The 26,664-nt window shown below is 39.7% G+C and overlaps 1 protein-coding gene across 3 annotated transcripts in view; it reads left to right on the forward strand.

Annotated features, from left to right (window-relative positions):
- The window catches only part of LOC108708444 (cohesin subunit SA-2), a 60,326-nt gene that overhangs the window by 21,665 nt on the left and 11,997 nt on the right, over window positions 1-26,664 (forward strand). For 2 of the 3 annotated variants that reach the window (XM_018247150.2, XM_018247152.2), the window contains exons 13-27: window positions 6,178-6,285; window positions 7,403-7,502; window positions 7,949-8,066; window positions 9,941-10,044; window positions 11,151-11,207; window positions 11,505-11,597; window positions 12,511-12,600; window positions 15,766-15,969; window positions 16,394-16,467; window positions 20,317-20,404; window positions 20,603-20,683; window positions 21,644-21,736; window positions 22,731-22,875; window positions 24,335-24,480; window positions 24,879-24,980. In XM_018247150.2, coding sequence (XP_018102639.1) covers window positions 6,178-6,285; window positions 7,403-7,502; window positions 7,949-8,066; window positions 9,941-10,044; window positions 11,151-11,207; window positions 11,505-11,597; window positions 12,511-12,600; window positions 15,766-15,969; window positions 16,394-16,467; window positions 20,317-20,404; window positions 20,603-20,683; window positions 21,644-21,736; window positions 22,731-22,875; window positions 24,335-24,480; window positions 24,879-24,980 — 1,603 coding nt within the window. The remainder of the gene's footprint in view (window positions 1-6,177; window positions 6,286-7,402; window positions 7,503-7,948; window positions 8,067-9,940; window positions 10,045-11,150; window positions 11,208-11,504; window positions 11,598-12,510; window positions 12,601-15,765; window positions 15,970-16,393; window positions 16,468-20,316; window positions 20,405-20,602; window positions 20,684-21,643; window positions 21,737-22,730; window positions 22,876-24,334; window positions 24,481-24,878; window positions 24,981-26,664) is intronic. The other variant, XM_018247153.2, reaches the window with a different exon arrangement.

Raw genomic sequence — 26,664 nt, forward strand, 5'->3', positions numbered from 1 at the left:
AGAGCTGTCACAATTTGCCATGAACCTCTTGTCTTGCCCAGCCTCAAGTGTGCTCTCAGAAAGGACCTTCAGTGCAGCAGGAGGGATTGTAACTGAGAAGAGAACTCGCCTAGGTCACAAAAGTGTCGATTACCTGACCTTTATTAAAATGAATGAGGGGTGGATCTCGGAGGGTTACTGCACGCCGGAAGACTTGTTCTGACTTCTATGCAGCTGTCCTTCTCTTCAAGCCTCATGACTCCACACACAGCTGTCCTTTAGCGTCCTCCTCCTCCCTCCGCCACCGTTACAAACTAGGGTGCAAACCCTACTGGTTTAATTTTTTCTGGCCTCTGTGCTTCAGTGGCTGCAACCAAAAAAACTGGGCAAACAATGTCTACAAGGTCAACGTATGGCAAAAAATGACTATTTTCAGCATTTATATGGCATATTTTTTCTGGCAACTGTGCTTCAGTGGCTGCATCCAAAAAAATGCATATTTTCTGCATTTATATGGCATAATTTTTCTGGCCTCTGTGCTTCAGTGGCTGCAACCAAAAAAATGCATATTTTCTGCATTTATATGGCATAATTTTTCTGGCCTCTGTGCTTCAGTGGCTGCAACCAAAAAAATTTATGTTTTCAGCATTTATATGGCATAATTTTTCTGGCAACTGTGCTTCAGTGGCTGCGACCAAAAAAATGACTATTTTCAGCATTTATATGGCATATTTTTTCTGGCCTCTGTGCTTCAGTGGCTGCGGCCAAAAAAACTGGGCAAACAATGCCTACAAGGTCAACGACGTTGACCTTGTAGGCATTGTTTGCCCAGTTTTTTTGGCCGCAGCCACTGAAGCACAGAGGCCAGAAAAAATATGCCATATAAATGCTGAAAATAGTCATTTTTTGCCATACGTTGACTCAACGTATATGGCAAAAAATGACTATTTTCAGCATTTATATGGCATATTTTTTCTGGCAACTGTGCTTCAGTGGCTGCGACCAAAAAAATGCATATTTTCTGCATTTATATGGCATAATTTTTCTGGCCTCTGTGCTTCAGTGGCTGCAACCAAAAAAATTTATATTTTCAGCATTTATATGGCATAATTTTTCTGTCAACTGTGCTTCAGTGGCTGCGACCAAAAAAATGCATGTTTTCTGCATTTATATGGCATAATTTTTCTGGCCTCTGTGCTTCAGTGGCTGCAACCAAAAAAGTTTATATTTTCAGCATTTATATGGCATAATTTTTCTGTCAACTGTGCTTCAGTGGCTGCGACCAAAAAAATGCATATTTTCTGCATTTATATGGCATAATTTTTCTGGCCTCTGTGCTTCAGTGGCTGCAACCAAAAAAATTTATATTTTCAGCATTTATATGGCATAATTTTTCTGGCAACTGTGCTTCAGTGGCTGCGTCCAAAAAAACTGGGCAAACAATGTCTACAAGGTCAACGTATGGCGAAAAATGACTATTTTCAGCATTTATATGGCATATTTTTTCTGGCAACTGTGCTTCAGTGGCTGCGTCCAAAAAAACTGGGCAAACAATGCCTACAAGGTCAACGTATGGCAGTTGTTTAAAGAGAACAGTAGATTACTAGCCAGCAAAGCTACCTAAGCTAAAATGTCCCTCAAATCCCTGCAGACTTCTGTCCCTCCAATACAGAGCAGTATCAAGCAGATTACTAGCCAGCAAACTTACTATCATCTGTCCCTGAAATCACTAACAGCTCTCCCCCTACACTATCTCTTCCAAGCACACACAGGCAGATTTTTCAGATACATTTTTGCCCTTGATCCCCCTCTGGCATGCCACTGTCCAGGTCGTTGCACCCTTTAAACAACTTTAAAATCATTTTTCTGGCCAGAAATGTCTTTTCTAGATGTTAAAGTTCGCCTTCCCATTGAAGTCTATGGGGTTCGCGAACCGTTCGCGAACCGCTCGCGTTTTTGCGCAAGTTCGCGAATATGTTCGCGAACTTTTTTTCCGACTTTCGCTACATCCCTAAATATAGGAGACTTGGTAGTAATGGGTTGCAGTCTATCCTGACTAATATAAGGACATGAGTCAATGTTTTTACAGTAGATGAGGAAAGGAAGAGACATTACATAAAATATGAATATCAGTGCCAAAACATTTTTTTAAAAAAAAATCTGCAAACTTTTTTGCAAATGTTCTTTAGGCAAGGGCATTGCCACAAAGTGTTTTTTTCTTTTTTATTCATTGGTAAGTGTAAGCCCATATATTACCACAGGAGAGCAGCATTTTCCAAGTTCTTTTTACTTTTCTCCATTAACCAGAGTAGAAAATTTGATTCGGACCTTTGGGTGAAATCTTTAAAAAGGGCATAACATGTACCAGATCATAGTGGTGTTTATTTAGAGAGAAATTGTGTTATACAGGAAATAAATGTGTGTGCAATATTTCTACTCAAGACCTGCCACTCATTTTCTTTCCTTTCAACACTGCTTTATATTAAACTCCTCGAGGATTAATGGCACAAGTGTTTAAACCTGTTTAGCAATACTATCCATATAAACCAATATGTAGAACAAGTTAGTGCAGCTGACATGTTGTAGCTTACAGGGAAGTTATTAGTCATGCTGTGGCGACAGGGTAGGGCTGGATTCAAACTGCCAACTTAGCTGGTGCAACAGGTTTCATTTTTATTTAAGTGGTCATTAACATTGGCACATTAGATCTATTCAGTGACTTCTAATGTACAGATCTTAAGTCAAACTAAACTCATCCTAAAGGCATCAGTGTATCAATATATAATAGTGGTAGCACACAAAAAAGCAAATGGTTGGTGTTCACTGCAGGGATATCACTCATATGTGAAACATTTAAGTCATATTACAACATACCCTTAAATACATATATCTCCTCCCCTGTGGATAACACAGCACTCCGAGCACATGATTATACACCTTAGGGGCCCCTAACAATAATTTCCAAATTCCAACAAACTCTACCAGGCTCACGTCCCACAGGTAGCATAGGGCAGGCAGAGTATGGCACACACATGCAGAGTATGGTACACACAGGGAACATAGGGCAGGTAGAGTATGGCACTCACAGGGAGCATGGGGCAGACAGGGTATGGCACACACATAAGCAGAGTAGGGCAGGCAGAGTATGGCACACACAAGGAGCATAGGGCAGGCAGAGTATGGCACAGCACACACAGAGCATAGGGCAGGCATAGAATGGCACACACAGGGAACATAGGGCAGGCAGAGTATGGCACACACAGGGAACATAGGGCAGGCAGGGTATGGCACACACAGGCAGAGTAGAGTAGGCAGAGTATGGTACATACAGGGAGCAAAGGGCAGCCATAGTATGGCACACACAGGGAGCATAGGGCAGGCAGGGTTTGGCACACACAAGCAGAGTAGGACAGGCAGAGTTTGGCAAATACAAGAAGCATAGGGCAGACAGATTATGGCACACACAGGGAGCATAGAGCAGGCAGAGTATGGTACACATAGTGAGTATAGGACAGGCAGAGTATGGCACACACAGGGAACATAGGGAAGGCAGAGTATGGTGTACACACAGGGATCATAGGGCAGGCAGAATATGGAGCATGTGGAAGGAATAGAGTAAGAGACAGGGAAACTTGTCAGGACCACTCTAGATGAACAGTTCATACTATGCTATATTCAGTGACACAATTCTCGTGCCCCTTTGAATGAGATGCAAACAGGTGAACAATGTGGGCAATTTCATTTTGGGTCTGAGGTGTGAACAGTACAGGGCTTTAATGGAGAAGGACAGGCTTGCAGCACTTGGGGGTGCCAAATGTTAGGCACCCCAAGTGATTGTAGTTACTTACCTGAAACCCAGGGCTCCTATCAGCGTAAAACTGCACCGGCATGGGGTTATACCAGTGAGCACCACAGAGCGATCTTCTTCCGTCTTCCTCTTTCTTTACGTGGCTGCGCATGCGCAGTAGAGCGTAAAGCCGAATTTTAACTAAAAAGTCGGCTTGTGACTATGAAGATTTTCATTCATCCAGGTCATGGTATATCTAATATAGGTAATCATTGATTACTCAGCAAGTCCAGTTGTTTTTAGATTTACTTATACTAGATAAAAAGTTGGCTATTTCATTCAACTGCGCATGCGTTTACCCCGGAAAATTTGAAGACAGAAGAAGACGGACGTGGATCGCTCCATGTTGCTCATTGGTAAGTTACTACAGCTATGGGATCCGTTATCCGGAAACCCGTTATCCAGAAAGTTCCGAATTACGGGATGGCTGTCTTCCATAGACTTCATTATAATGAAATAATTTTAAATTTAAAAATTGATTTCCTTTTTCTCTGTAATAATAAAACAAAATATTGTTCTTGATCCAAGCTAAGATATAATTAATCCTTATTGAATGCAAAACCAGCCTATTAGGTTTATTTAATGTTTAAATGATTTTTATCAGATTTAAGACCCAGAGATCTAAATTACGGAAAGATCCCTTATCCGGAAAACCCCAGGTCCCGAGCATTCTGGATAATGGGTCCCATACCTGTACAATCACTTGGGGGTGCCTAACATTTGGCACCCCCAAGTGCTGCAAGCCTTTCCTTTTACTTTATGGGTGTGAACAATAGAGGTGTTACAAGAGTGAACAAGAATGCAGGGGGGATTTCATATTTGAACAATGCAAGAGCCGACTATGGAAAGCTGAAGCAATCCGAGTGGCATCCAGCTGGCGATTCATATTCTAGCCGGCGGGAAGGCATTTTGGGGAGATTAGTCGTCCAAAGAAGAGGCGATTTGTCGCAGGTAGCAGCGTGTGCCACCACCCTAAACAGTGCAGGGGTCAGTTAATCTCAGTATCGATATATTATACATTTTACACATGGTATGCAGTCAGAGCAGGCAGACTTCCATCATCATCATTTATTTATATAGCGCTGTCAAGATACGCAGTGGGGGCCACACAAGGGGAGGGGTCGCGGGCCGTCAGTTGGACAGCACTGATGTAGACAATTCATTGGTTACAACTTGTGTATCATAGAGTATGATTTAAAACTATGGCCATTAACCCCAACTCCACAGACAACCCAAAATTCACAAGCAGTGTATACCATTTATGCTTTCCTCAAGCTGTGAAGTATCCTATATAATAAAGTTGAAGTGTCTCTGCATCCAGTCCCTGTGTCCGTGGGATTGCGCTACTGCGCATGTGCCCCACGGACCGTCTCTGGCGAATTTACGCTAGCGAAGTAGAGCCCGTTAATTTAACGGGCTTAATGTTTAGTAGTACATAAAGCCTCATACTGTATATCATGCAAATTTGCCCAGGTGCAGTAACCCTTAACAACCAATAAGATTAATGCTTTTAAACAGGTGACAGTAAGGGGCACATTTACTAAGTTCGAGTGAAGGATTAGAATAAAAAAAACTTCGAAGTTTTTTTTGGCTACTTCGACCATCGAATTGACTACTTCGACCTTCGACTTCGACTTCAAATCGAACGATTCGAACTAAAAATTGTTCGACCATTCGATAGTCGAAGTACTGTCTCTTTAAAAAAAACTTCGACCACCTACTTCGCTACCTAAAACCTACCGAGCATCAATGTTAGCCTATGGGGAAAGTCCCCATAGGCTTTCTAGCAAATTTCTGATAGAACGAATTTCATTTGATCGATGGATTAAAATCCTTTGAATCGATCAATCGAATGAATGTCGCTAAATCCTTCGACTTCGACATTCGAAGTCGAAGGATTTAACTTCGATAGTCGAATATATTGAGGGTTAATTAACCCTCAATATTCGACCAATAGTAAATGTGCCCCTAAATGTTACCTGCTGATTGGTTGTTGTGGGCTATTGCTCCTTGGCAAACTTATTACATAAACCCCTAAAAATGTTGGTTTATGCAGAAGTAATCCTTTGACATAGAGATTTATTACATATTAAGATTGCCTCTCATTTTATAGAGTGAAACCTTGAAGCATAAGTTTATTATAATGAATTTGGCACAGAATTAATGAAGAGGTCCTCTGCACCATCCGTAGCCTTCTTTGGCTGGCACTGCCTGTGTCTCAGGCCATGAGGCCTTTTCTTACCCTGAAGAACCCCTTTGATTGTTTGAATGTGCAGTGACTATACTTCCAGCTTGCCTTGAATTAATTTGACCTCACATTGCCTCATAATAAGTGATGTGTCTTCGTGCAGGAATTGTGAAGATCTGTTAACAAAAGAGGACTGTGATTATGTGTACCAGTGTGTATACACAGCTTACAGACCCCTGGCTACAGCAGCTGGGGAATTTCTATATAAAAGGTAACTACAGGATAAATAATGATTGTTGTTTGCTGTAACAAAGAACTATACAAACAAAATCTAGAGATTCTTTTATTTGGGACGTCTTATGAGGGAGACATACAGTGCAGTTAAAAGGCATAAAAAGCACAAAAGCTTTCAGATTTCAGATTAGTGTCACTAAACTCACAGCATGGGTGCCCAAATTTTCCTCTAGAGACTTGCAAATTATTTAAAGTTAATTAAAACCCTATAAAGCATAGTTCATAGTGTCCGCACTTATTTATGAAAGGTTAGATGGCTGGCTACTTATGACCCACACACATGTTTTAAGAGCTCTACATATGCTACTATAGCAGTATTTTTTGTCTTATCATTTGTGCAAGTCATGTACCCTTTTCCTTTGGGTGGACTGTGGACTTACTGTGTAATTGTAATAAACATAATTGACAAACAAAGTGATTCCCTAATATTGGTCCATGTAATAAGACATTTCCCACGTGTGGATTTATTATTTTAGGGGGTTGGAAGAGATGGGCCTTGGCTGGGACCCGTTATGCAGGTTATGTTGGAAAGTGAATCTAGCGAGTGTCTGTGTAGGAACCAACATAGTTTGTAGTTAAATTGCATGAAAAAACAGGGTGTAAAAATCAGCACACACAAATTGTATTTATGTCCTGTTTTTTTTACACATTTTTAAAATGATGATGCAAAGTCTAAAGGGGTCATTTACTGACAGTGGGGCAGGGTTTAAATTGCAAAAACAGGCACAGGTCACCATGTTATTCAGACTTTTCTATCTGCCTGCCGAAAGCTCCTCTAGTCACAAGCCTGCATATAGCAGTACTGCATTCTTGATGGTTGGCAGAGGCATGTAGGTGACCTCCCCTCAGCTCCCTTACTTGTGTTTTATTTTGGAAGACTGGTGGTAGACTGTCTTGCATCTGCCACCAGTGTGCCGATTTTTAAAGCTCAGCAATATATTAGTGGCTATTGCCCTAGTGAACTTTATATTCTTATTTTTTGATTGATGAAATGCTTTTCTGCATTATTTTCAGTGTATTGATGTTATATTTTTACTCTGCATTTATATATCTAATTTAAATTGTTAATATTAGAGTACCTATTCTCTTTGTAGGCATCTAAATCAAAAAGAAGGAGAGGAAAGCAGAGGGACTATACACAATGCCCAAGCCCAACAATTAAAGATTCTCTTAACTTTCTTCTCTGAAAATAAGGTGAGCTAGAAACACGCATAGCATCAACATTTTAGTATATTGTTTCAAAAAATTAAAAACCATCAGTGGTGACACGTTTGTGAATGTCTATTTATACTTTTTTTTTTTGTTAGGGGCGAGTTGTGTTCCAGGGTTCCATTCCATCAGTTTAGTTGGATTTTGTATTTATCTCTCTCGCAAAGGCTTAGATGAAACCAAAGAAATTTTTAGCAAGGTCAAATTGCAACTGCTGTGATTTGCTTGAATTTCTGGTAAGACAAGGGCCACTAGTTCTAAAGATTGTTTAGGAAAGTTTTACTTCAAATGTATGTAATCATGTATCCATTCTTTTTTGATATACAATGCTCACAATGTACAATGCTCACACTAAGCTGAAAGGGGACTATTCCACTGCAAGCCTGTTTGTCAAGTGTTTCTTACAAGGTACTTCTTGTTCTTCACTTCAGCTGCACGAGCATCTGACTTACCTTGTTGACAGCCTCTGGGACTGCAATTCTAGACTTCTTAAAGACTGGCAATGCATGTCATCAGTTCTGCTTCAAGCCACTCAAGACAGGGAAGATGGTAAGTCAGATAAGGAAATCAGGTCTCTTATTCAAATCAATGCATGGTTGCTAGGGTAATTTGGACACCAGCAATGAGATTGCTAGTTAGCATATTGCTTACTCAAAACCCACAAATGACAAAAAAGAAAAGCAATTACAAAGTGTCTCAGAACATCACTCTCTACATCATACTAAAAGTTAAAGGGGTTGTTCACCTTTGAGATAACTTTTAGTAGGATGTAGAGAGTGATATTCTGAGACATTGAATGTTTTTGAGTTATTTAGCTTTTTATTCAGCAGCTTTTCAATTTGCATCTTAACCAATCTGGCAACTAGGTTCCAAATTACCCTAGCAACCATGCATTGATTTGAATAAGAGACTGGAATATGAATAGGAGAGGGCCTGAATAAAAGGATCAGTAATAAAAAGTAACAATAACAATACATTTGTAGCCCTACAGAGCATTTGTTTTTTAGAAGGGAGTCAGAGACGCCCATTTGAAAGCTGCAAAGAGTCAGAGGAAAAATGCAAATAACTATAAAAAATAAATAATGATAACCAATTGAAAGTAGCATAGAATTGGCTGTTCTAAAACATAATGAAAGTTACCTTAAAGGCGAACCACCCCTTTAACTCAAAGGTGAACAACCCCTTTAAATAGAGCAGTTATAAAACTAAGATTGCTATATTGCTTTTTAGCCTCAAAACACTTACCAAGAAAATAGTTTTCATGCTTGAAAATACTGCATTCTTTCTGCACCAAGTAAAGGTATACTGCAGCTCAGTCATATATAGGGGCCTTCTAAGTGTAAAAATTATTTCAATATAAATATGGAAATAACAGTAATGGAGCTTAGGGTTCTCCAATCATAATGCAGCTTAGTGTTCTCATATTGCACTCATATTTCTATTACTTTCTGTTTAAAGGGACAGAATACCCTTGTTTATCATGGGTGCAATGAATAGGTCTTGTGCTGAACATACTTTTTGTCTCAGGTTTTAATCGCATAAAATATATGGTTTTTGTTAATCCTTAACATAAACAGGACAAACTGGAAATTAACCGATAATATCATATGAAACAAATTTTCATCGATATTTGGTGGGAGAGAAGGCAACCAATATTGGCAGAAGACTTAGATGAAATATTTCATTTGGTGCCTTTAAAGATACCCGAACATCAGTCATTCAGCTCTACACGTGTGTATTGAAACAAACAATCTTTCTTGGAAAGATTGTAATTATAACGTCTATGGCCACTTTTACGCTAGCAGGAGAGGAGGAGATTCTAATTATCTACCTCATAAAGAACTAAATGTGGGGTAGCTTAATTCTCCTTATTTATTCTATTTAGCTCATGTAATAACTAAAAAGCATGAATTTATCATGATAAAATCAATAAGCAAAAAGTATGTTCAAGCCGTATTCTACAGATAATCTTCCACTTATATTTGACTTAGCCTTGGAGTGCTCTAATAACCCCATTTGGTTATTCTTCAGAAAGCATGCTGAACTTTCATGTTGCTGCAGTACCCTCACAACTGTCTACTGATTGGTGGTCTAATGCCTTTAAAATGTAGGTGTTGGCCTTAGTGACTACCAATATTAAGCCTGTGAGACCAATACTTTGGTTATGGCAATCTCTCTCCTATAAAAGCTAATGGAGGGGAAGAGTACAGGCCGAAAGAGCCTTGGTCAGGAATTTCCTAATATAACAGGGGACAGGGGAATGCTCATTGATCAATCCCCCTCTTTTGTATGTTGTAGTTAATTTGGCCTGATCAGTCACACTTCCATTGTACTCACTTAGCCTTGGAGTGCTCTCCCAATCCCTTTTTTTGAGAACCAAGTTACTTCTCGGTAACATTGTTAAATTTTGCAATTGATTTTAGCTTTGAATGCCATTCAACAAAGGCTACTGATTGAACTTCTCTTGGCAAGTGTGAGACAAGCAGTTGAAGTGCACCCTCCTGTGGGAAGAGGGACAGTACGAAAGGTTTGTAAAACTGCAGATTAAATTGGTTGTCTTGGTTTTAACTCTGAACTTGGTACTATTCTGATACGAATCAGCCTGGACAAATACAGTACACATAACGGGATCACTTTCCACAGGCTGCCTACCTCCACTGCAAAAACCAGAATTGACTGACATTCTAGCCACAGCCCTAGAAATGGCCAGTAAATTAGATGTGTCCCCTATCTTTGTTCCATCTTCACCACCTTTTCTTTGGAACTTGTTTTTTTCAGTTATATCCCTTTTTATTGTTAGCAAATACAAAGTTCTCTAAAGCTGATTTCATTAGCATTTACAGCACCTCAAATTCCTGATTTTCTAAAACACACTCAGTTCTGCAACTGATCAACTCGTTTCTACTTCAGCAGCTACAGCCATAAAATAAACCTTGAATTATTGTATTCACATGCATGTAAATGTAATTAACACATGATTAAAATCCATACTCATAGCAGCAGCCATGCACTATTCTTCTGTAACTGTGTATCTGAACCTACTTAACTACTCTGTAGCAAACATGTCTTCTTTACCAATATTTTGCAAACTTCTCTATACCTCTCATATATGTATGTGTTCTCTTTATCCAGCAATAGCCACTTTAATAAATGGGTAAAAGGGGTATTTTCCCAGGCCCATCAGGAGAGGAAGGCCACCATGGACCATTTTCCATCAATAACCTTTGAACAAAGCATTCCTCATAAATTAAAACTTCATTTTAATCAATTGGAAATTGTACTGATTGCTTATACATTACTATAATTTGCTCTTCCCATCTCTAAACCCATACATATACATTGTACACATTGCCACTAACAGTATTTTTTATCATTTGTTCTTATTTACCTTATACCCCTGAAAGTATGTTGTTCTGTGACCTTCATAAACAACTTCATAAATACTTTTGTAAGCACTTATACTCTTTAAATCTAAATCAACCATCACTATACTGTTATTCATCATGAAATTCAAACTTCAAGCAATAAAGCATTCCTTACTGTCCCATGCCTTGTTTTGTGTTTCTCTTGGTTTTCTTCTGCTTCTACATTGTATGCTTTTGTGAACAATTTCACCATCACTTTTTGTAACAGTGGGTTATCAATAGAGGAGACATTGCTAGACCAACAACGGCAACAGGCAGCTTCAAGGTAAATTAATAAACGTATTGCAGATAGTGTACAACTGCAGCATCCAATACTGTTTTACCAGATGAATGAAATCTCTTCTCGTTGAATCTGCACATCTGAATACTGAGATTAAAAAGGGCACCTGTGTATCTTGCACAGTTGTAAAATATATGTTGCCATTTTATAATTAATTATTTCAGTAGGGAGTAGAGCAAAGCACTGTAAGGAATTTCATTTGCCCATTTTTATGCTGCCCTACAGTCATAATTACTGTAAATGTTGTTTATGGATAATAAAAAAGGTGTTGATTTACACTAGATGCTCTCAGCCAAGGAGAAGAAAGTGCAGCTGGAAGATCATATAAAGATTACTGAGCATTTTGCTCAAACCCTCCCTTTGCTTCTAGCTAAGGTAAGTCAAGGTTCTAAACTTTGGTTCTATAACAGCAAAAAAACAAACCATCACTTTGGCGAAACAAAGTTTCTTGGAGAACTCTAGGTTCCGGTACTAAATACAGTAAAAACCTATTAGACTTACCAAATGGGCAGAAAAGACAAACAGTTTTATGGTATACCAAGGTATGATCAAATCTGGCCACATACAATATGACATGGCATCAGAGTGGGTAGCTCAGCAATATCTGCATCAGAGTGGGTAGCTCAGCAATTGTCTCATTAGAATGTATTAAAAGGAACATAAAGCCTGAATGATTATGTTATATAGGAATAGATAATCTGGGAATACAAATGTAGGTGTAGAGCAGAAATAGTTTGAACTCTAACTAAACTACAAGCATAATTAAATGAGATTTAAATGAGGCAGTAGTTGGATAGTAGTTCTTTAAAGGATTAGTCCTGTTAAGCCAGCTAGCCTGGCATATAAAGCAGATCTGCTCATTTGTCAACATAATTGTGGTGATCAGGTCACTTGTTCCCCGAGCCAACGGTCAGACAGCATGGGGAGCTTTTGCACAACCCAATGGGATTTTCTTGCCATCCCGAATGATATTTATCACTGAGCCTTAATCACATATATTCTAGAAAGGCTATTGCTTTGGCCCCATAACCAGACAACAAAGCTGCCAGCTTAGTAGAGAGTGGCTGAGCCAGTAGGCAGTGATGGGCTATGTTACGTAAATGAACAGTTCTATGCTCTTAAATGCTCTGCAAAATGCACCCATTAAGTTTATTTTTTAATGTAATGTTTTTTTAAAATGGGAAGGGCGGGGGTTGGAATTTTGAATTACCCATACACAATAAATAATTTAACTTGTTAATACTTTCTCATTCCCATAGGTAACTGACCTTGTTTTTTCTCTCCACAGTATTTAACTGACCAAAGAAATGTGGCAAACCTTTTACAGATCCTGCAGTATTTTAAATTTGAGGTTTATTCCACTAAGGGTTTGGATAAGGTAAAAAATGAAAATGTTCTGAGAGCTATATTGTCTGAGATACACAAAACAAGCACACTTTAGAATAGTACCTTACAGTATGTCACAACTGTCTTTATATACAATAGGTGCACAATCCTATTCCTTACAGATGAAAAGGCATTAACAAAACATGTCAGATTATGCAGGACAATGCTAAAATAGCTGAGAAGATGCACTTTGAAAGGGATATTACTACATGCACATAGGGTCATGTTTTGTTTAGCATTTGGACAGCTGAATACAAGATCTGCAAAGAAAGTACAAAGATTCTTCTCAGACACTCTATATTGAGAGTATCATTGTCAATAAATTATCTACTACAGATCATATCGCTCATTTGAGGCTTGTATGAACAAAAGGCAGCAAACTGTGGCTTTATGGCTCAGGGACAAGGTTACCTAATAATCAGAAAAACACTGATCCGTCGCCATGTTCCTCTGTGAGCAAAAAAGAGAATGTGCCAGTAGCAGTGTATTATGTACTTCTTAATAACAAATAAATACAAAAGTAAGACGATCCTAGCCAACTACGTACAAGATCTCATGTTTCACTTGAAAAGCATTAGGGCTACTCTGCCTCCCAAAGACTGCAATAGCCACTAGTGAAAATGAGTATGTTCTGTACATGATATTTAAGAACACCCTTTGTGCTAATGACATTTTCACTCCTATCCTACAAAGGTAGAAGTGGTGGTTCAGGTGTTTCTTTAGTACATTGTCATTGACAACTGCAGCTATCATCGGGTCTTAGTAGGGTGTGGCCCAGCCAAGTATTGCTTACTATTCTGGGTTCTTTTGGGGTGACCGCCCAAACCATAGCAGAAAGTCAAAAGGAGCGACAGAATTACAACTTCACTTTGCTTTTACCTAATAGATGGGAATTTTCTGTCCAGACCAATGATACTTGATCCACTAGGATCACAGCATTGTCCATTTAAATGGCCCACCAACGGGCCATAAACTCTCAAATGGTCGTGGAGTATGGTTGAAATCAGCCAAACCACCTGACCAAATCTGGTATGTACAGCAAGATTAAATGTGAAGCTTAAATTAGATTGGTTATTGTGCCCCTTGCATTTGTACCACAAACTAAATAAAGAAGCATGCAGAGTTGCAGGCCCACAGGCTCAATTCAACATAACCAGAGCATGATTGTATGGCCTTCAGCTTCTTCACTGGCTTCACACACTTTGGGGCAAATTCACTAAGCGCCGAACGCTAGCGTCAATTCGCTAGCGTTGGGCATTTTCTTTACTTCGCAAATTCACTAACGAACGCTGGCGTAGATTCGCTAGTGTTACTTCGCACCCTTACGCCTGGCGAATTTTCGCTACGGACGTAACTACGCAAATTCACTAACGCGTGCAGTGTACTGAACGCTACCTTTTACGCTAGACTTCCTTCGCCACCTCAGACCAGGCGAAGCGCAATAGAGTAGATAGGGATTGCTTCAAAAAAAGTCAAAATTTTTTCTAAGTCCCAAAAAACGCTGGCGTGTTTTCTACATGATAGGCTGAAAAAGATCGAAAACATTTTTGGGGCTCCCCTCCTTCCCCCCTACATTTCCTGACTCATGGCAACTTACCTATACAGTGGGCACATGTGTAGGGCAAAATAAAATTTTTATATGATGTTTTGAAGGTTTTCTAGTCATTTGTAGTGCTGATACGTATTCCTCCATTGAAATTTGAATTTGGCGCCGTATGCAAATGAACCATCGCTAGCGAACCTTCGCTTCGCTTGGCGACTCAACGCTAGCGCAACTTTGCAAACTTACGCCACCCCTGTGTGCAACGTCGGATTTTAGTAAATTTGCGGAGCGCTGGCGAAACTACGCCTGGCGAAGTGCGGCGAAGTTGCGCCTAGCGCAACTTCAAATCTTAGTGAATTTGCCCCTTTGTGTTGATGATTTTATTTGAGGGCTGTTACTCACAGACACTTTAAATTGTGTTCTTAGGCAGCAGCTCATTTATGCATTCTGTAATGAAAATGCAAAACTGACTTCAGTCTTCTGTACAGGGACTGTAGTGGCTGGCACCACAGCACAGCATTGGACCTGCAAAATGATTTCTGAATTCAAAGTTTCCATTTCTGAAAAACAGTGCATGTAGAGTAAACCGGGGTTAGTAAAATCATGCGTTGCTGGATACATAAAACAGGCAAAGCATTGGACCTTACAAACAAACCTATGGCCGGGTGTTCACCTGCTCTTTTTTTTGCGTTCCACCACAAGGGATTGTATGGTTATAAACACTGTGTAACTTGTCGGCGTTATATAAATAAATAATGATGATGGTTAATGTGGCCCATGCGGGAACACATACTTGTCCTTTATCTGCCCATAAAAAGGGTGTTATAACTTACTGGCTACAAGAAAAATGGTTAGCGCTCCTAGTTTAGCTATACTAATGTGTTTGCTACAGTTCACTCTTCACGAGACAGATCTGTGCCTATAGCAGAAACATTCTGTGTGATGTATATGCCTCTATATTAGGGGACTCTATGAATCTTTTGTAAATCTGTACTGTGGGAAAATTCTGACTACAGAATTGGGTAGGGGAATTTACAAAAGTTAAAACAGATTGGTGTTAAATAGGAGTAGAAGAACAAATTCACAATTGTCTGTATGACAACTTTTTTTCATCCAAAAGGTGAAGTAAAGCAGTTTTGCCAATTTAACGCCATCTTTCTGAATCTGACATTATTAACTGCAGCAAAATGGTGTTAGCAACTTGTCTTGCCGTGGGTTGAGTGAGTGAGTTATATGAAGAAATTTGGTACTCCAGATTCACTAGTGGCTTTCTGGAAATAGAATTTAACACCAGTGTGTACAAAACCATTGTATTCAAGAAACAGATTAATATGAATCTGATGTTCTCATAGCTCCAGTTTAACAGTAGTAATGGGCCAAAGAGAAACTTAAGGTATATCACATGAAAACTCTGTTGAAGTCTATGGCAAAATTTGAAATTGAATTAGGAGATAAGTCATTCGCATTGTATTGAATATTGCCCAATATTTCTTATTCTGATTTCAGTTTACTTTTATACATTTATGAGATTAGTACTGGACCCTATGTAAAGAGAAAGAGGTTGTCTTTCCCTCTTCTGCGGTATACAGTATCTAACATCAGAGTGTTTTGCAGGAGTTGGAGGCCTTGCTAAATGAGTTGAAACATGTAGCATTGACCCACTCAGATCCTGAGGTGCTAGAGGCTTGTTCTAAAGCTTACATCAGCCTGGGCAAAGAGGACCTGGAGCATCATGTCAGTGTCGGCCTTGCTAAGAGAGAGATGATAGAGCAACTTGTGGACACGTTCAGCCAGATGCTGCATGATCTGTTACAAGAGGTGAGTGCTTTCCTCAGAAGTGAATGTTCACATGTTATTCCTGATGTCATACACTTCAACAGTCACTGCAGTCGCTGCTTGGAGAATGTGTCACTACACAGAGAGCAAGAGCACCGTGTAATGCCTGTGTCATTTGGGAAGATTTATTCATTATGAAAGATATGTCTTTAGATTTCCAAATTTAGCCACAAGATACAGCTTGATAATGGAAGGAATGTGCAGCCTGCATAGCTTCCCCATGTTTTATTTCAATCGGTCGCCATGTGCACAGTGTTGCACCAAGCTGGCATCCAGAATTCCTGATTTGGGAGAGGAGTGACTGGAGGCTGATTTTGCTATTAGTGTTGCTTTGTTTCTTTGCACGTGGTTGTGCACATCTGTGAGCTCTGTGTTGTCTATAAGTAACTCGTTTTTTCATAATCAGGAAGAAGAGCCTCTGAGTTCAGAAGGTGTGCACCAGATGTCCTGCGTTTTACGAAAGCTGGCAGCTTTTCACAAGTGAGCCAACACATCCCTGACCAGCTTGTGCTTTTAGTCCTGATACACAGTGTTCATATGGTGACAGGCAGATAAAATTCACTGAAGATTTTGCTTTGTAGTAATAAATGAAAGGAATACGCAGACACTCTTCTATTTGAAGTTGCTGAATATCTGAAGTTCTTCTTCAGGTCATACATTGTACCCTGCCGACATATATCAGCAGGTGGTACTTTGAAGCCTCTTTAATACATAAACTGTTTCCAATTTTCATGCATATAGGATGGCTATCTTATAATATATAATTAGTTTTTCCAGATTAAAACTATTGAATGATTGTTACTGAGGAGTTGCGGGAAAAAATTAAAGAATTTCTATGTGTTGACATATTGGTACCATGCATAAGTAAAATGTGGTTCAATTACAGATGCCTACTGATGGCAGCCCTATGCAAGACTATCAGCAAATAGGTGCAACTGCATTGCAGATGAAATTGTACTTGTTTTGCTGCTTTTCTAATGTCATTTGATGACTCGGATGTAGCCACAAACCCAATAGCAATTCCATTTACAAGTAATCTACGTAATTTTTTTTAATGTGTAAATGACATCAGCTTCTTTCCAATCCATAGGCACCATACCAGATGAAAGTGAATCTGAGAAAATGAGAAATAGGGGCTGGTCTAAAACTAAACTAAGCTCTCTTTTTACTATTAATATATTAAATGTTAATATATTTAAAAAACGTTTTGGGGTTAGTCTTAGCCTCCGCCGCAATGCACTCTTCATTTCCTTTCATTTCCGGTTTGCTGATTTACATTATAGTATTTATATTCATTAAATGCAGATTCTGCCCCAACAGACTTGTAGTTTTTAAATGCCTTTCTCTTTTTTCCTATTAACTTCTTTACTGCTATATTAAGCCACATAGGGTGATTCTTAGAGCTTCTACATTTACTCCTTAAGGGAATAGATTGACAACAGTAATGATTTAATATAATTTTAAATGAAAACCATTTCTGTTCTGTGTTTTTAGCTGAAAACGTAATGCTGCAATCAATGCTCTGAAGGGCAGCACTCAAGGAACTAAAATTAGCTTTTCTGAAATTCATGGTTTTTGTGGTCCCAGTATATATTTGTTTTTTGCACCAGACATTAAATGATATAACATTATGGTCACTATTACCCAGGGGTTCAATGACTTGCACATTTGCTATAAGTTCTGGGTCATTAGAGATCACTAGATCTAGAATAGCATTTTTTCTGGTTGGCTCCTCAACAACTTGTGCCATAAAATTGTCATGCAACAAGTTTATAAATGTTTTCCCATTAACTGGTTATCATTACTTTACCCAAACTAGCAGCTTTTTCTATTTGAATCAGGAGCGTCGCCTCCTCCTCCTCACTTACATGTGGGTCTATAGCATACCCCTACAATTAATTTGCTGGACTCTTAACAATTGGTAAAGGACTCTACCCATAAGACTTCTGCCCCCTCATTTCCTAACATAACCTCCCCCTTCTTGCATTTGCAAACATACATTTAATACTGGTACGATATTGAACAAATGACATGTGGTCATAGTAACAGAGTAACATAGTAAGTAAGGTTGAAAAAAGACACACGTCCATCAAGTTCAACCTTTTAGTTTTTTTTTTTTAATCTGCCTGCTAGTTGATCCAGAGGAAGGCAAAAAAAAAATCTGAAGCCTCTCCAATTTGCCTCAGGGGAAAAAAAAATCCTTCCTGACTCCAAAATGGCTAGTCCCTGCATCAACTTGTACTATGAGCTATCTTCCATAACCCTGTATTCCCTCACTTGCTAAAAAGCTATCCAACCCCTTCTTAAAGGAGAAGGAAACCCCCTGGGCGCAAAACCCCTCTCCCCCTCCCTGTGTTGCCCCCCCCTCCCTCCTCCCCCCTGGCCTACCTGTCCCCCTGGGCAAATGCCCCTAACTTGTTACTCACCCCTCTGCGCAGGTCCTGTCCACGGAGTTCACAGTCGCCATCTTCTCCAACGCGCGTCTTCTTCTTGCTTTGACCGGCGTCTTCTGGCGCATGCGCAGTAGGAACAGTTACCGGTACGGATCTACTACGCATGCGCCAAATGTCACGAAATCGGAATCGGAAAACGCTGGTCAAAGCAGGAAGAAGACGCGCATGGGAGAAGATGGCGACTGTGAACTCCGTGGACAGTACCTGCGCAGAGGGGTGAGTAAGGGGCATTTGCCCAGGGGGACAGGTAGGCCAGGGGGGAGGAGGGAGGGGGGGCAACTCAGGGGGGAGGGGTTTTGCGCTCAGGGGGTTTCCTTCTCCTTTAAAGCTATCTAATGTATCAGCCTGTACGACTGATTCAGAGAGAGAATTCCACATCTTCACAGCTCTCACTGTAAAAAAACCCTTCCGAATATTTAGACGGAACCTCTTTTCTTCTAATCAGAATGGGTGACCTCGTGTCAGCTGAAAAGACCTATTGGTAAATAAAGCATTAGAGAGATTATTATATGATCCTCATATATATTTATACATAGTTATCATATCACCCCTTAAACGCCTCTTCTCCAGTGTGAACATCCCCAATTTGGCCAGTCTTTCCTCATAGCTAAGATTTTCAATACCTTTTACCAGCTTAGTTGCCCCTCTCTAATACAATAATGTCCTGTTTGAGTGATGGAGACCAAAACTGTATGGCATATTCTAGATGGGGCCTTACAATTGCTCTATAAAGTGGAAGAATGACCCCCTCCTCCCGTGACTCGATGCCCCTTTTAATACAGCTCAAGACCTTATTTGCCCTTGATGCTGCTGACTGGCATTGCTTGCTACAGCCAAGTTTATCATCTACAAGGACTCCAATGTCCTTTTCCATAATGGATTTGCCTAGTGCAGTCCCATTAAGGGTACAAGTGGCTTGCATATTCTTACATTCCAGGTGCATGACTTTACATTTATCAACATTGAATCTCATTTGCCACTTAGCTGCCCAGATTGCCAGTTTGTCAAGATCGTGTTGCAAGGATGCCACATCCTGGATGGAAGTAATTGGGCTGGATAGTTTTGTGTCATCTGCAAATACTGATACATTACTTACAACCCCCTCCCCTAAGTCATTAAGTTAAATAAAAGTGGACCCAATACCGATCCCTGAGGGACCCCACAAAGAACCTTACTCCAAGTAGAGAATGTACCATTAACAACCAAATCAAATTTGTCTGACATGACCTATCCTTCATAAAGCCATGCTGATTGCTGCTCATAATGCCATTCACTAGGATAAAATTTTGAATGTGATCCTCCCTATCCTTAACAGTACCCCCAACCAAATCTCCTCCCCCATTTTCCCTTCCTTTGCCACTATCTCATCTAACCTTCCACTGAATCTTTTACTGACCCCCCACACACCTAGTTTAAAATCTCCTCCAAGTGTCTTGCCATCTTCTCCCCCAAAACAGCTGCATCATTGAGGTGCAGCCCATCCCTAGCAAAGAGCCTGTAGCAAATCAGCCCAGTTCTACAAAAACCCAAAACCCTCCTCCCTACACCAATCTCTCAGCCACGCATTAATCTCCCTAAGCTCCTGCTGTCTTCTTAGCATTGCTCGTGGCACATTAATGTGTATTATACATATAGTCCAATGTTGAGTCACTGGTCCTGTTGCTATATGGCAAACTAGAGATTGCAGAAGATAGGATTTGTGCACTTACCTTTTGATGAAGCTAGGTAGGAAATTTGTACAAATGACTGATCTTGATAGAAGTTGGTCTATTTTTAAGATTGGCTTTTTATGTTTACTATGCAGTAATAAAGTGCTAAGCAATGATGTGCTGTTATTGGTGGTATTCATATTCTGTTACTTGTACCTAAACCATAGTGCACATGACCCCACGGAGTGGAATCTGTATGAGAAAACCTCACAGCTGCTGCAGTATGATGTAGAAAACTGCTGTTTTTCTGTTCAGGTAAGGTGACTTAATTCTTTATATATATGTTTCTTTGTAGTGGGTTGTAATGGATTTTTCTTCGACTATTCACAATACTACACTAGTTTTTATCTTGCTACACTCTTCGCACTGAAGCTCATAGCTATGATTCTTATATGTACATTGAAATGCATTGTCTCTTTTAACTCCCTGCCCTCACTCTGAATTCATGAACAGCTGCTAGTGCCGGCTTTCCAGTGCATGTATTATGCCCTTCTCTGGAATGTGGTGGCTGTAATGGAAGATATACTTTCCAAGGTATGTTACCTGCTTTGTGTCATGTTTGTTGTAGCTGTCTGAGTTGGCAGAAATTGTATTTTTCGCAGGTTGCAAAACTACAAGTCCATGTGGTGGTGGAGTTACTGTTAGGAGAGTGCTGGAATGTGAAGGCTGCATTACTCTGACCTGTAATGATACAGTATATTAGCTAGCTACCTACCACACATATGGGCATTCTTATGTCTGCTGAGCTGTGGCATCATGTATAAAACCTAACTAGCTTAAGGGTCGGGCACAAAGGCAGATTCGGGGAGATTAGTCGCCCAGTGACAAATCTCCTCTTCTTTGGGGCGACTAATCTCCCCGAACTGCACTCGGAGCGTTCTTTTTCCAAAGTCGCCCGAAGTTTCCTTGTGAGGCAACTTCAGCCAACTTTGGAAAACAAATCGCTCCGAGTACCTTCCTGTCGGCGATTTCCATTATAGCCGGTGGAAGGCAGTTCGGGGAGATTAGTCACCCCGCAGAAGAGGAGATTTGTCACTGGGTGACTAATCTCCCCGAATCTGCCAGTGTGTCTCTGCCTTAAATATAAGATAGAAACTTCTCTAACTTACTTAGAGCAAGAGAATGGTGATCCTGATTTTAATCCGAAGAACACTTGCAGCTGCCTGAAACCAGAGACAGCACAAACATACAACATGCCATACACAATGGGGGAAATGTAATACAAGTTGCAAAGCTGGCTACAGGACTAGTAATGCACAGCAACAAATCAACAAGGGACATTTACTGACCAGTTGCTTGAAATAAAGCATGCGATTGGTTATTTTGTGTTACTAGACCTGGGCAAAGCTTTACATTTTATAACTTTCTATCACATTCCAATAAATCATTTATGTTCCACATTTAAAAATGTGTGCAAATTATGATGTTTTTTCAGACACTTCTGTATAGTGCTGTATAGTATCAATGACCTTATTTTAATTTTCTTCTCTATAGGAGGACCCTGTTCTTTTTAGGGAACACGTGGCAACTTTTTGGCAGCTATGTAAACATTATCTTAATCACATAGATGGATCTGTACAGGAGCAGGTGAGCGTTTAGTATCTTATGAATGAATGTGCTGCCTTGTTATTTTGAACTATCAAGTATAAGCACAAGTTTACTATGGAAGAAAGAACCACTGGTTCATATATAAACTGGTTGCAGCAGCTCCCACAAAAGAACGTCCTTGGTGATACACATTACAAATAAAATAATTTGTCTGAGTAAGCACACATAGTGCAGTGTGTACCTGCAGAAGGAGACCAACAGTGACAAAGCATCACAAGTGACATGAAAATCAACACCATGCTATGGTACAGGAAAAAACACCCTGTGTGGATGAGTCAGGCCAAATAGAACTCGCACACAAGGCAAGCACTACTTGGCCCACCACTCTCCCTGCTGCCCTCAAGCTTCTCGCTCACCAACTCCACCCTCCACTGCCACCACCATATTTCCTTTTGTAGCCAATTTGTACACAAACAAACATAGTTTTCCTTGACAAGGTGTTGATTTACCTATCACTTCTGATGCTCTGTCCCTGTTGTTATCCCTCTTCAAATATAGGTGGCAATATGTTCAGTTATTTATGCACTTCCTGTTTGACTCATTACATTTCATAAGCAGAAGCATTTTAGTTGATTTCATTTGTACAACTGTCGTTGTTTCACTGGTTTCCAGTGTCAGTGTCCAGTTACAGGGTATTCTCAGAGGAGCACTGGTGAATCTGAGAGATATAGATATCAGTTTATTGAACCACCTGTGCTTTTTTTTGTTTAAATGTTCTGTACTGGTTATAACCCAAGGTTTGTCTTGTACAAAATAAATTGGGAGTAAAAAAAAAAGATTTAAAGGCAAGTGTCATCACTTTGAAAATCATCCTTGGCTGCATGGTTGCTCTCTTGAAATTTTACTCTCTTAAATGATCAGACTGTAGAGGGGAAGGGATACTTGTTGCAGTGCTTGCTTTAGTGTTTCATTTACTAAATCTACCATGTTGTATTAGAAAGTGATGTGGTACCTGCTCTATGTTTCTTTGCAGGCATTCATGTCAATGTGTGACATACTTCTCTTGCTAAGTCAGCATAGAAACGGAATATACTGCTGCATGGATTCTGCACTGCAGTCAGAGCTGTTTTCATTTGTCCAGCATCATGTGTTTCAAAGTGATGACGTAAAACACAAAGGTATTACTTTATTTGTGATATGGTGTCATATACATGGGTGTGCAGGAATGTTAAATTGTTCTATATACTCATTTATTTCCTATGCTTTAATTCACAGTGGCACGTTTGTCTAAAAGAGAAACACAAAAACCTTCTGGTTAGTTTTTTTATTTTTGTGATGAGATAATTGTCCGGTAATCATATAAGTTGCTGCATCCTACTGAATATGACATTCCTATCATTCTAATGTTATGTCTAAATAAACATTCTAATGATAATGACAATAATGGAAGAAAATCTACTTCCCATTAAGTAAATGCTCTTGTTTAAGGGCTTTTACAGACGAGCGTTTTTACCTGCGCTCCCCTGCGTTCCGTTTTTCTGCGTTCAGCCGCAGGGGAGCGCAGGGATAGACGCATTACATTTTTTCCAATGGGGCTATACTCACACAGGCGCGTGTAGGCGCCGAACGCAGGAAAAATGCAGCATGTTGCGTCTCAACCTGCGTTCAGCACCTACACGCGCCTGTGTGAGTACAGCCCCATTGGAAAAAATGTAATGCGTCTATCCCTGCGCTCCCCTGCGGCTGAACGCAGAAAAACGGAGCGCAGGTAAAAACGCTCGTCTTTAAGAGCCCTAAAGGTGAGGGAATTAGTCTTGCTCTAGTGCTAAATATGGGCATATATCAATGATTCACCAGTGTGGCAGTATTGTTGTTTTTTTTTTTTTTTTTTTTTTACAACAGTGTAAACTTCTGCCACACTGAAAACTTTTTGCTGCAATGTTTACAAACCTTTTTACAGAAAAGAAAATAATTAACATTTATTTACAACGTGGGACCTTTGTCATCCTATTCCGTGGATATATGATAGATTCTCAAACCACAGATACAAAAACTCTACATACATTAAAGAGAAAGGGAATGATAAACTCAAAAAATGTTGTATTTCATATGAATATCCTATGCTTAAGCCACAGAATAGAATAATGACCACCCATATTGCCATGTAAGATATGTAGAGGATATATGAGCCTGGGCAAAGGCATCTATGAGTTACAAAGTTGTTATGTGTACTGTGGCATGTGTGAAGATGCGCATATGTGAAAGCACTTATATGAGGCCTGGAAAATGCCTATGTGATTGCAGGTTTGTATATATTCACACAGGTATGCCTAAATGCATGTTTGTATACTAGGCTGCCTGCTAGTCTTTATTTTTAAAAGTTTAAATGCAAAAGACTGTGAATGAAAGCTTCTCAATGACAATGCTTAAAACAGCCGTCTGTAAATACAGGTACCGGTAACCTGATGGCGTATGAAGTTCTGTTTGTATCAATTTGTATCAATTTAGTACTTCCCGACATCTGTCATTAAACTGCTGTCATTAGGCTGAGTAATTTAGCTTGTGTTATACAATAAAGCTGCCCATAGAAACAGTCTGGGTTTGACACATTTAACTCTTTATATTTTTGTGCTTTAGGTGTAAATGGAAAAGAAAAAGACAAAACAGTGAACTCGGAAGGTTTGCACAAGAGGCGGAATCTACTGGCTGCATACTGTAAACTTATAGCTAACAATATTGTGGAAATGGCTGCAGCTTCAGAGATTTACAAGCAGTATATGAAGGTACAGGCCACAACAGGTCTCACATAATGTATATGGGGTAAGCAGATACACATCTCTTTGGAGAACCTCTAGTTCAGAGTTACTACAGCTTCTCACACCTGAGAATATTTATAAATTGAGTATATGCATCCTGTGGCTATAGTGGGCTCCTGTGTGCTGTTGTAAAAGACATCTGAAGAAACATAGAATTGGGATCCCCAGGCATGAAGAGTTTTGCAAAGTAGCTTTGTATGTATGGCTCCTCACCTAGTCAAAAGTGATGATCTGAAACTGCAGCAGTACACACACATAAAGTATGGCACTCAAGCTGTTGATGAAACACCAGGAAACCTCCTCTAGCTCCTGGGATTGTTGACAGGTACAATGCATTACATGTCTTTGTTCATTGGCTATTGTAGACCTATAATGACTTTGGAGACATAATTAAGGAAACCTTAAGTCGGACAAGACAGACTGACAAAATAGAGAGCACAAGAACTCTGATCCTTTGTTTGGAACAGGTAAGAAACAAATTTTAGTAATAAAATCAAAAAATGTTTTGTAAATTGTGTATATTGTATTGTTCCATTATATGGGATGCATTTTTCCGCAGTTAAGCCAGAACACCACAAGTGTGGTGCTATGAAAGGTTTTTTAGGATATTTATTCCCAGCAGTAGCAAAGATTCAAATCTACGCATGTGCGATCACCCTAAAAATAAGTGGACCAAATAAAGGTATCCAGCAGCCTTTTGCATGTCATGGAGTTAAAAGTCCCAGAACTCAATTTATCCTTGGCCCTCTAGTACTACAACATGATTAATTGAATTATTATGGCTTCCCTTTCTGTACACCGGACTATCATTTCAGATTAGATTTTTCTTCGTTATATAACTTTACTACATTAGTGGAACATTAACATACCAATACCCTTATTAGTATAAAAATTTCAGAGCTCCATAGCATGTTTATTTTAGGTGCAGTTGGAGAGTTGGAAGTGTAGCCCATTATGTGGATAACAATTCATAGTATACCATAGTACCGGTATGGGATCCGTTATCAGCCAAAGGCCGGCTCCTATAAACTCCATTATAATTCAATAATCCAATTTTGTTAAAATTATTTCCTTTTTCTGTGTACTAATAAAACAGTACCATGTACTTGATTCAAACTAAGATATTATTAATCCTTATTGGAGGCAAAACCAGTCTATTGGGTTTATTTGATGTTTACATGACTTTCTGGTAGACTTAAGGTATGAAGTCTACCAGAAAGATCCCTTATCCCGAAAACCCCAGGTTCCAAGCATTCTGGATAACAGGTCCCATACCTGTACAAAACATCTGAAAATAAAGGTCAAAATAAAAATGGCTCCTTGCAAACCATAAGACTTATTTGCAAACATGGTGCAAAGTGCAAAAATATTGAGATGCAAATGGCCACATTTTTTACCAACAATGCAGCTTTTTCCCTCAAAAGCCCTGCCATGCGCTAAGCTGCTTCTGTTGCAAGTTGAGGTTGCAGTGCATTAATGCATGTGGTGTTTGCAGTAATTGCAGGGGCCCCTTGCAGGCTGGGTAAGTGCTTTGGCACACCCCAAAAGCACTGGGGGGGGGGGCAAGTAGCTTTTATGAATGGATCATCGTGCTCTAAATTTTAAGGCCATTTTACAGCTTTGTACTTGTTCTTGTGGATGTAGAAGAACATTTGTATATTTAACATGGCTTTCTGGCAGTGTAGCAATGTTCATAGATGTTTTCCCTTTACGATGCAAAGACTTTCACATTCACTTTTCTAAAAAACAGAATTTTCACATTTGTACTCTTCTGACTGATAAGTTTGGGATGCACTTCATAGAATAGTCAGCATTTTATTCTTTGACCCACTTAGATGTCAATAAAGTCTCAAGAACGCTCAAACCTCTCCTGCACTTAAGGGGTCAAGTGTAATCTGTAAAAAATAATCAAAAGCTATTCCACTAATAGAGCCTGAACTGTCTGGAATTGCCTGTTTCCTCATTGACCCACCCATATAATTGATAACATGAGTCCGGACAAGCTGCGTTCTTCAGTGTGGAGGAAGGAGTAGAGTTTCTAGCACATCACTTATGCTAATAGCACCCCTGTAAAAACAAGGAGGGAGGATCATTTACACAGACAGCTGGAGAGGAAAGGAAACTGAATGCCCTTGTTCATTAGAAAGTCAC

The sequence above is a fragment of the Xenopus laevis genome, chromosome 2L (genome assembly GCF_017654675.1).
Source record: "Xenopus laevis strain J_2021 chromosome 2L, Xenopus_laevis_v10.1, whole genome shotgun sequence".
NCBI classification, from domain to species: domain Eukaryota; kingdom Metazoa; phylum Chordata; class Amphibia; order Anura; family Pipidae; genus Xenopus; species Xenopus laevis.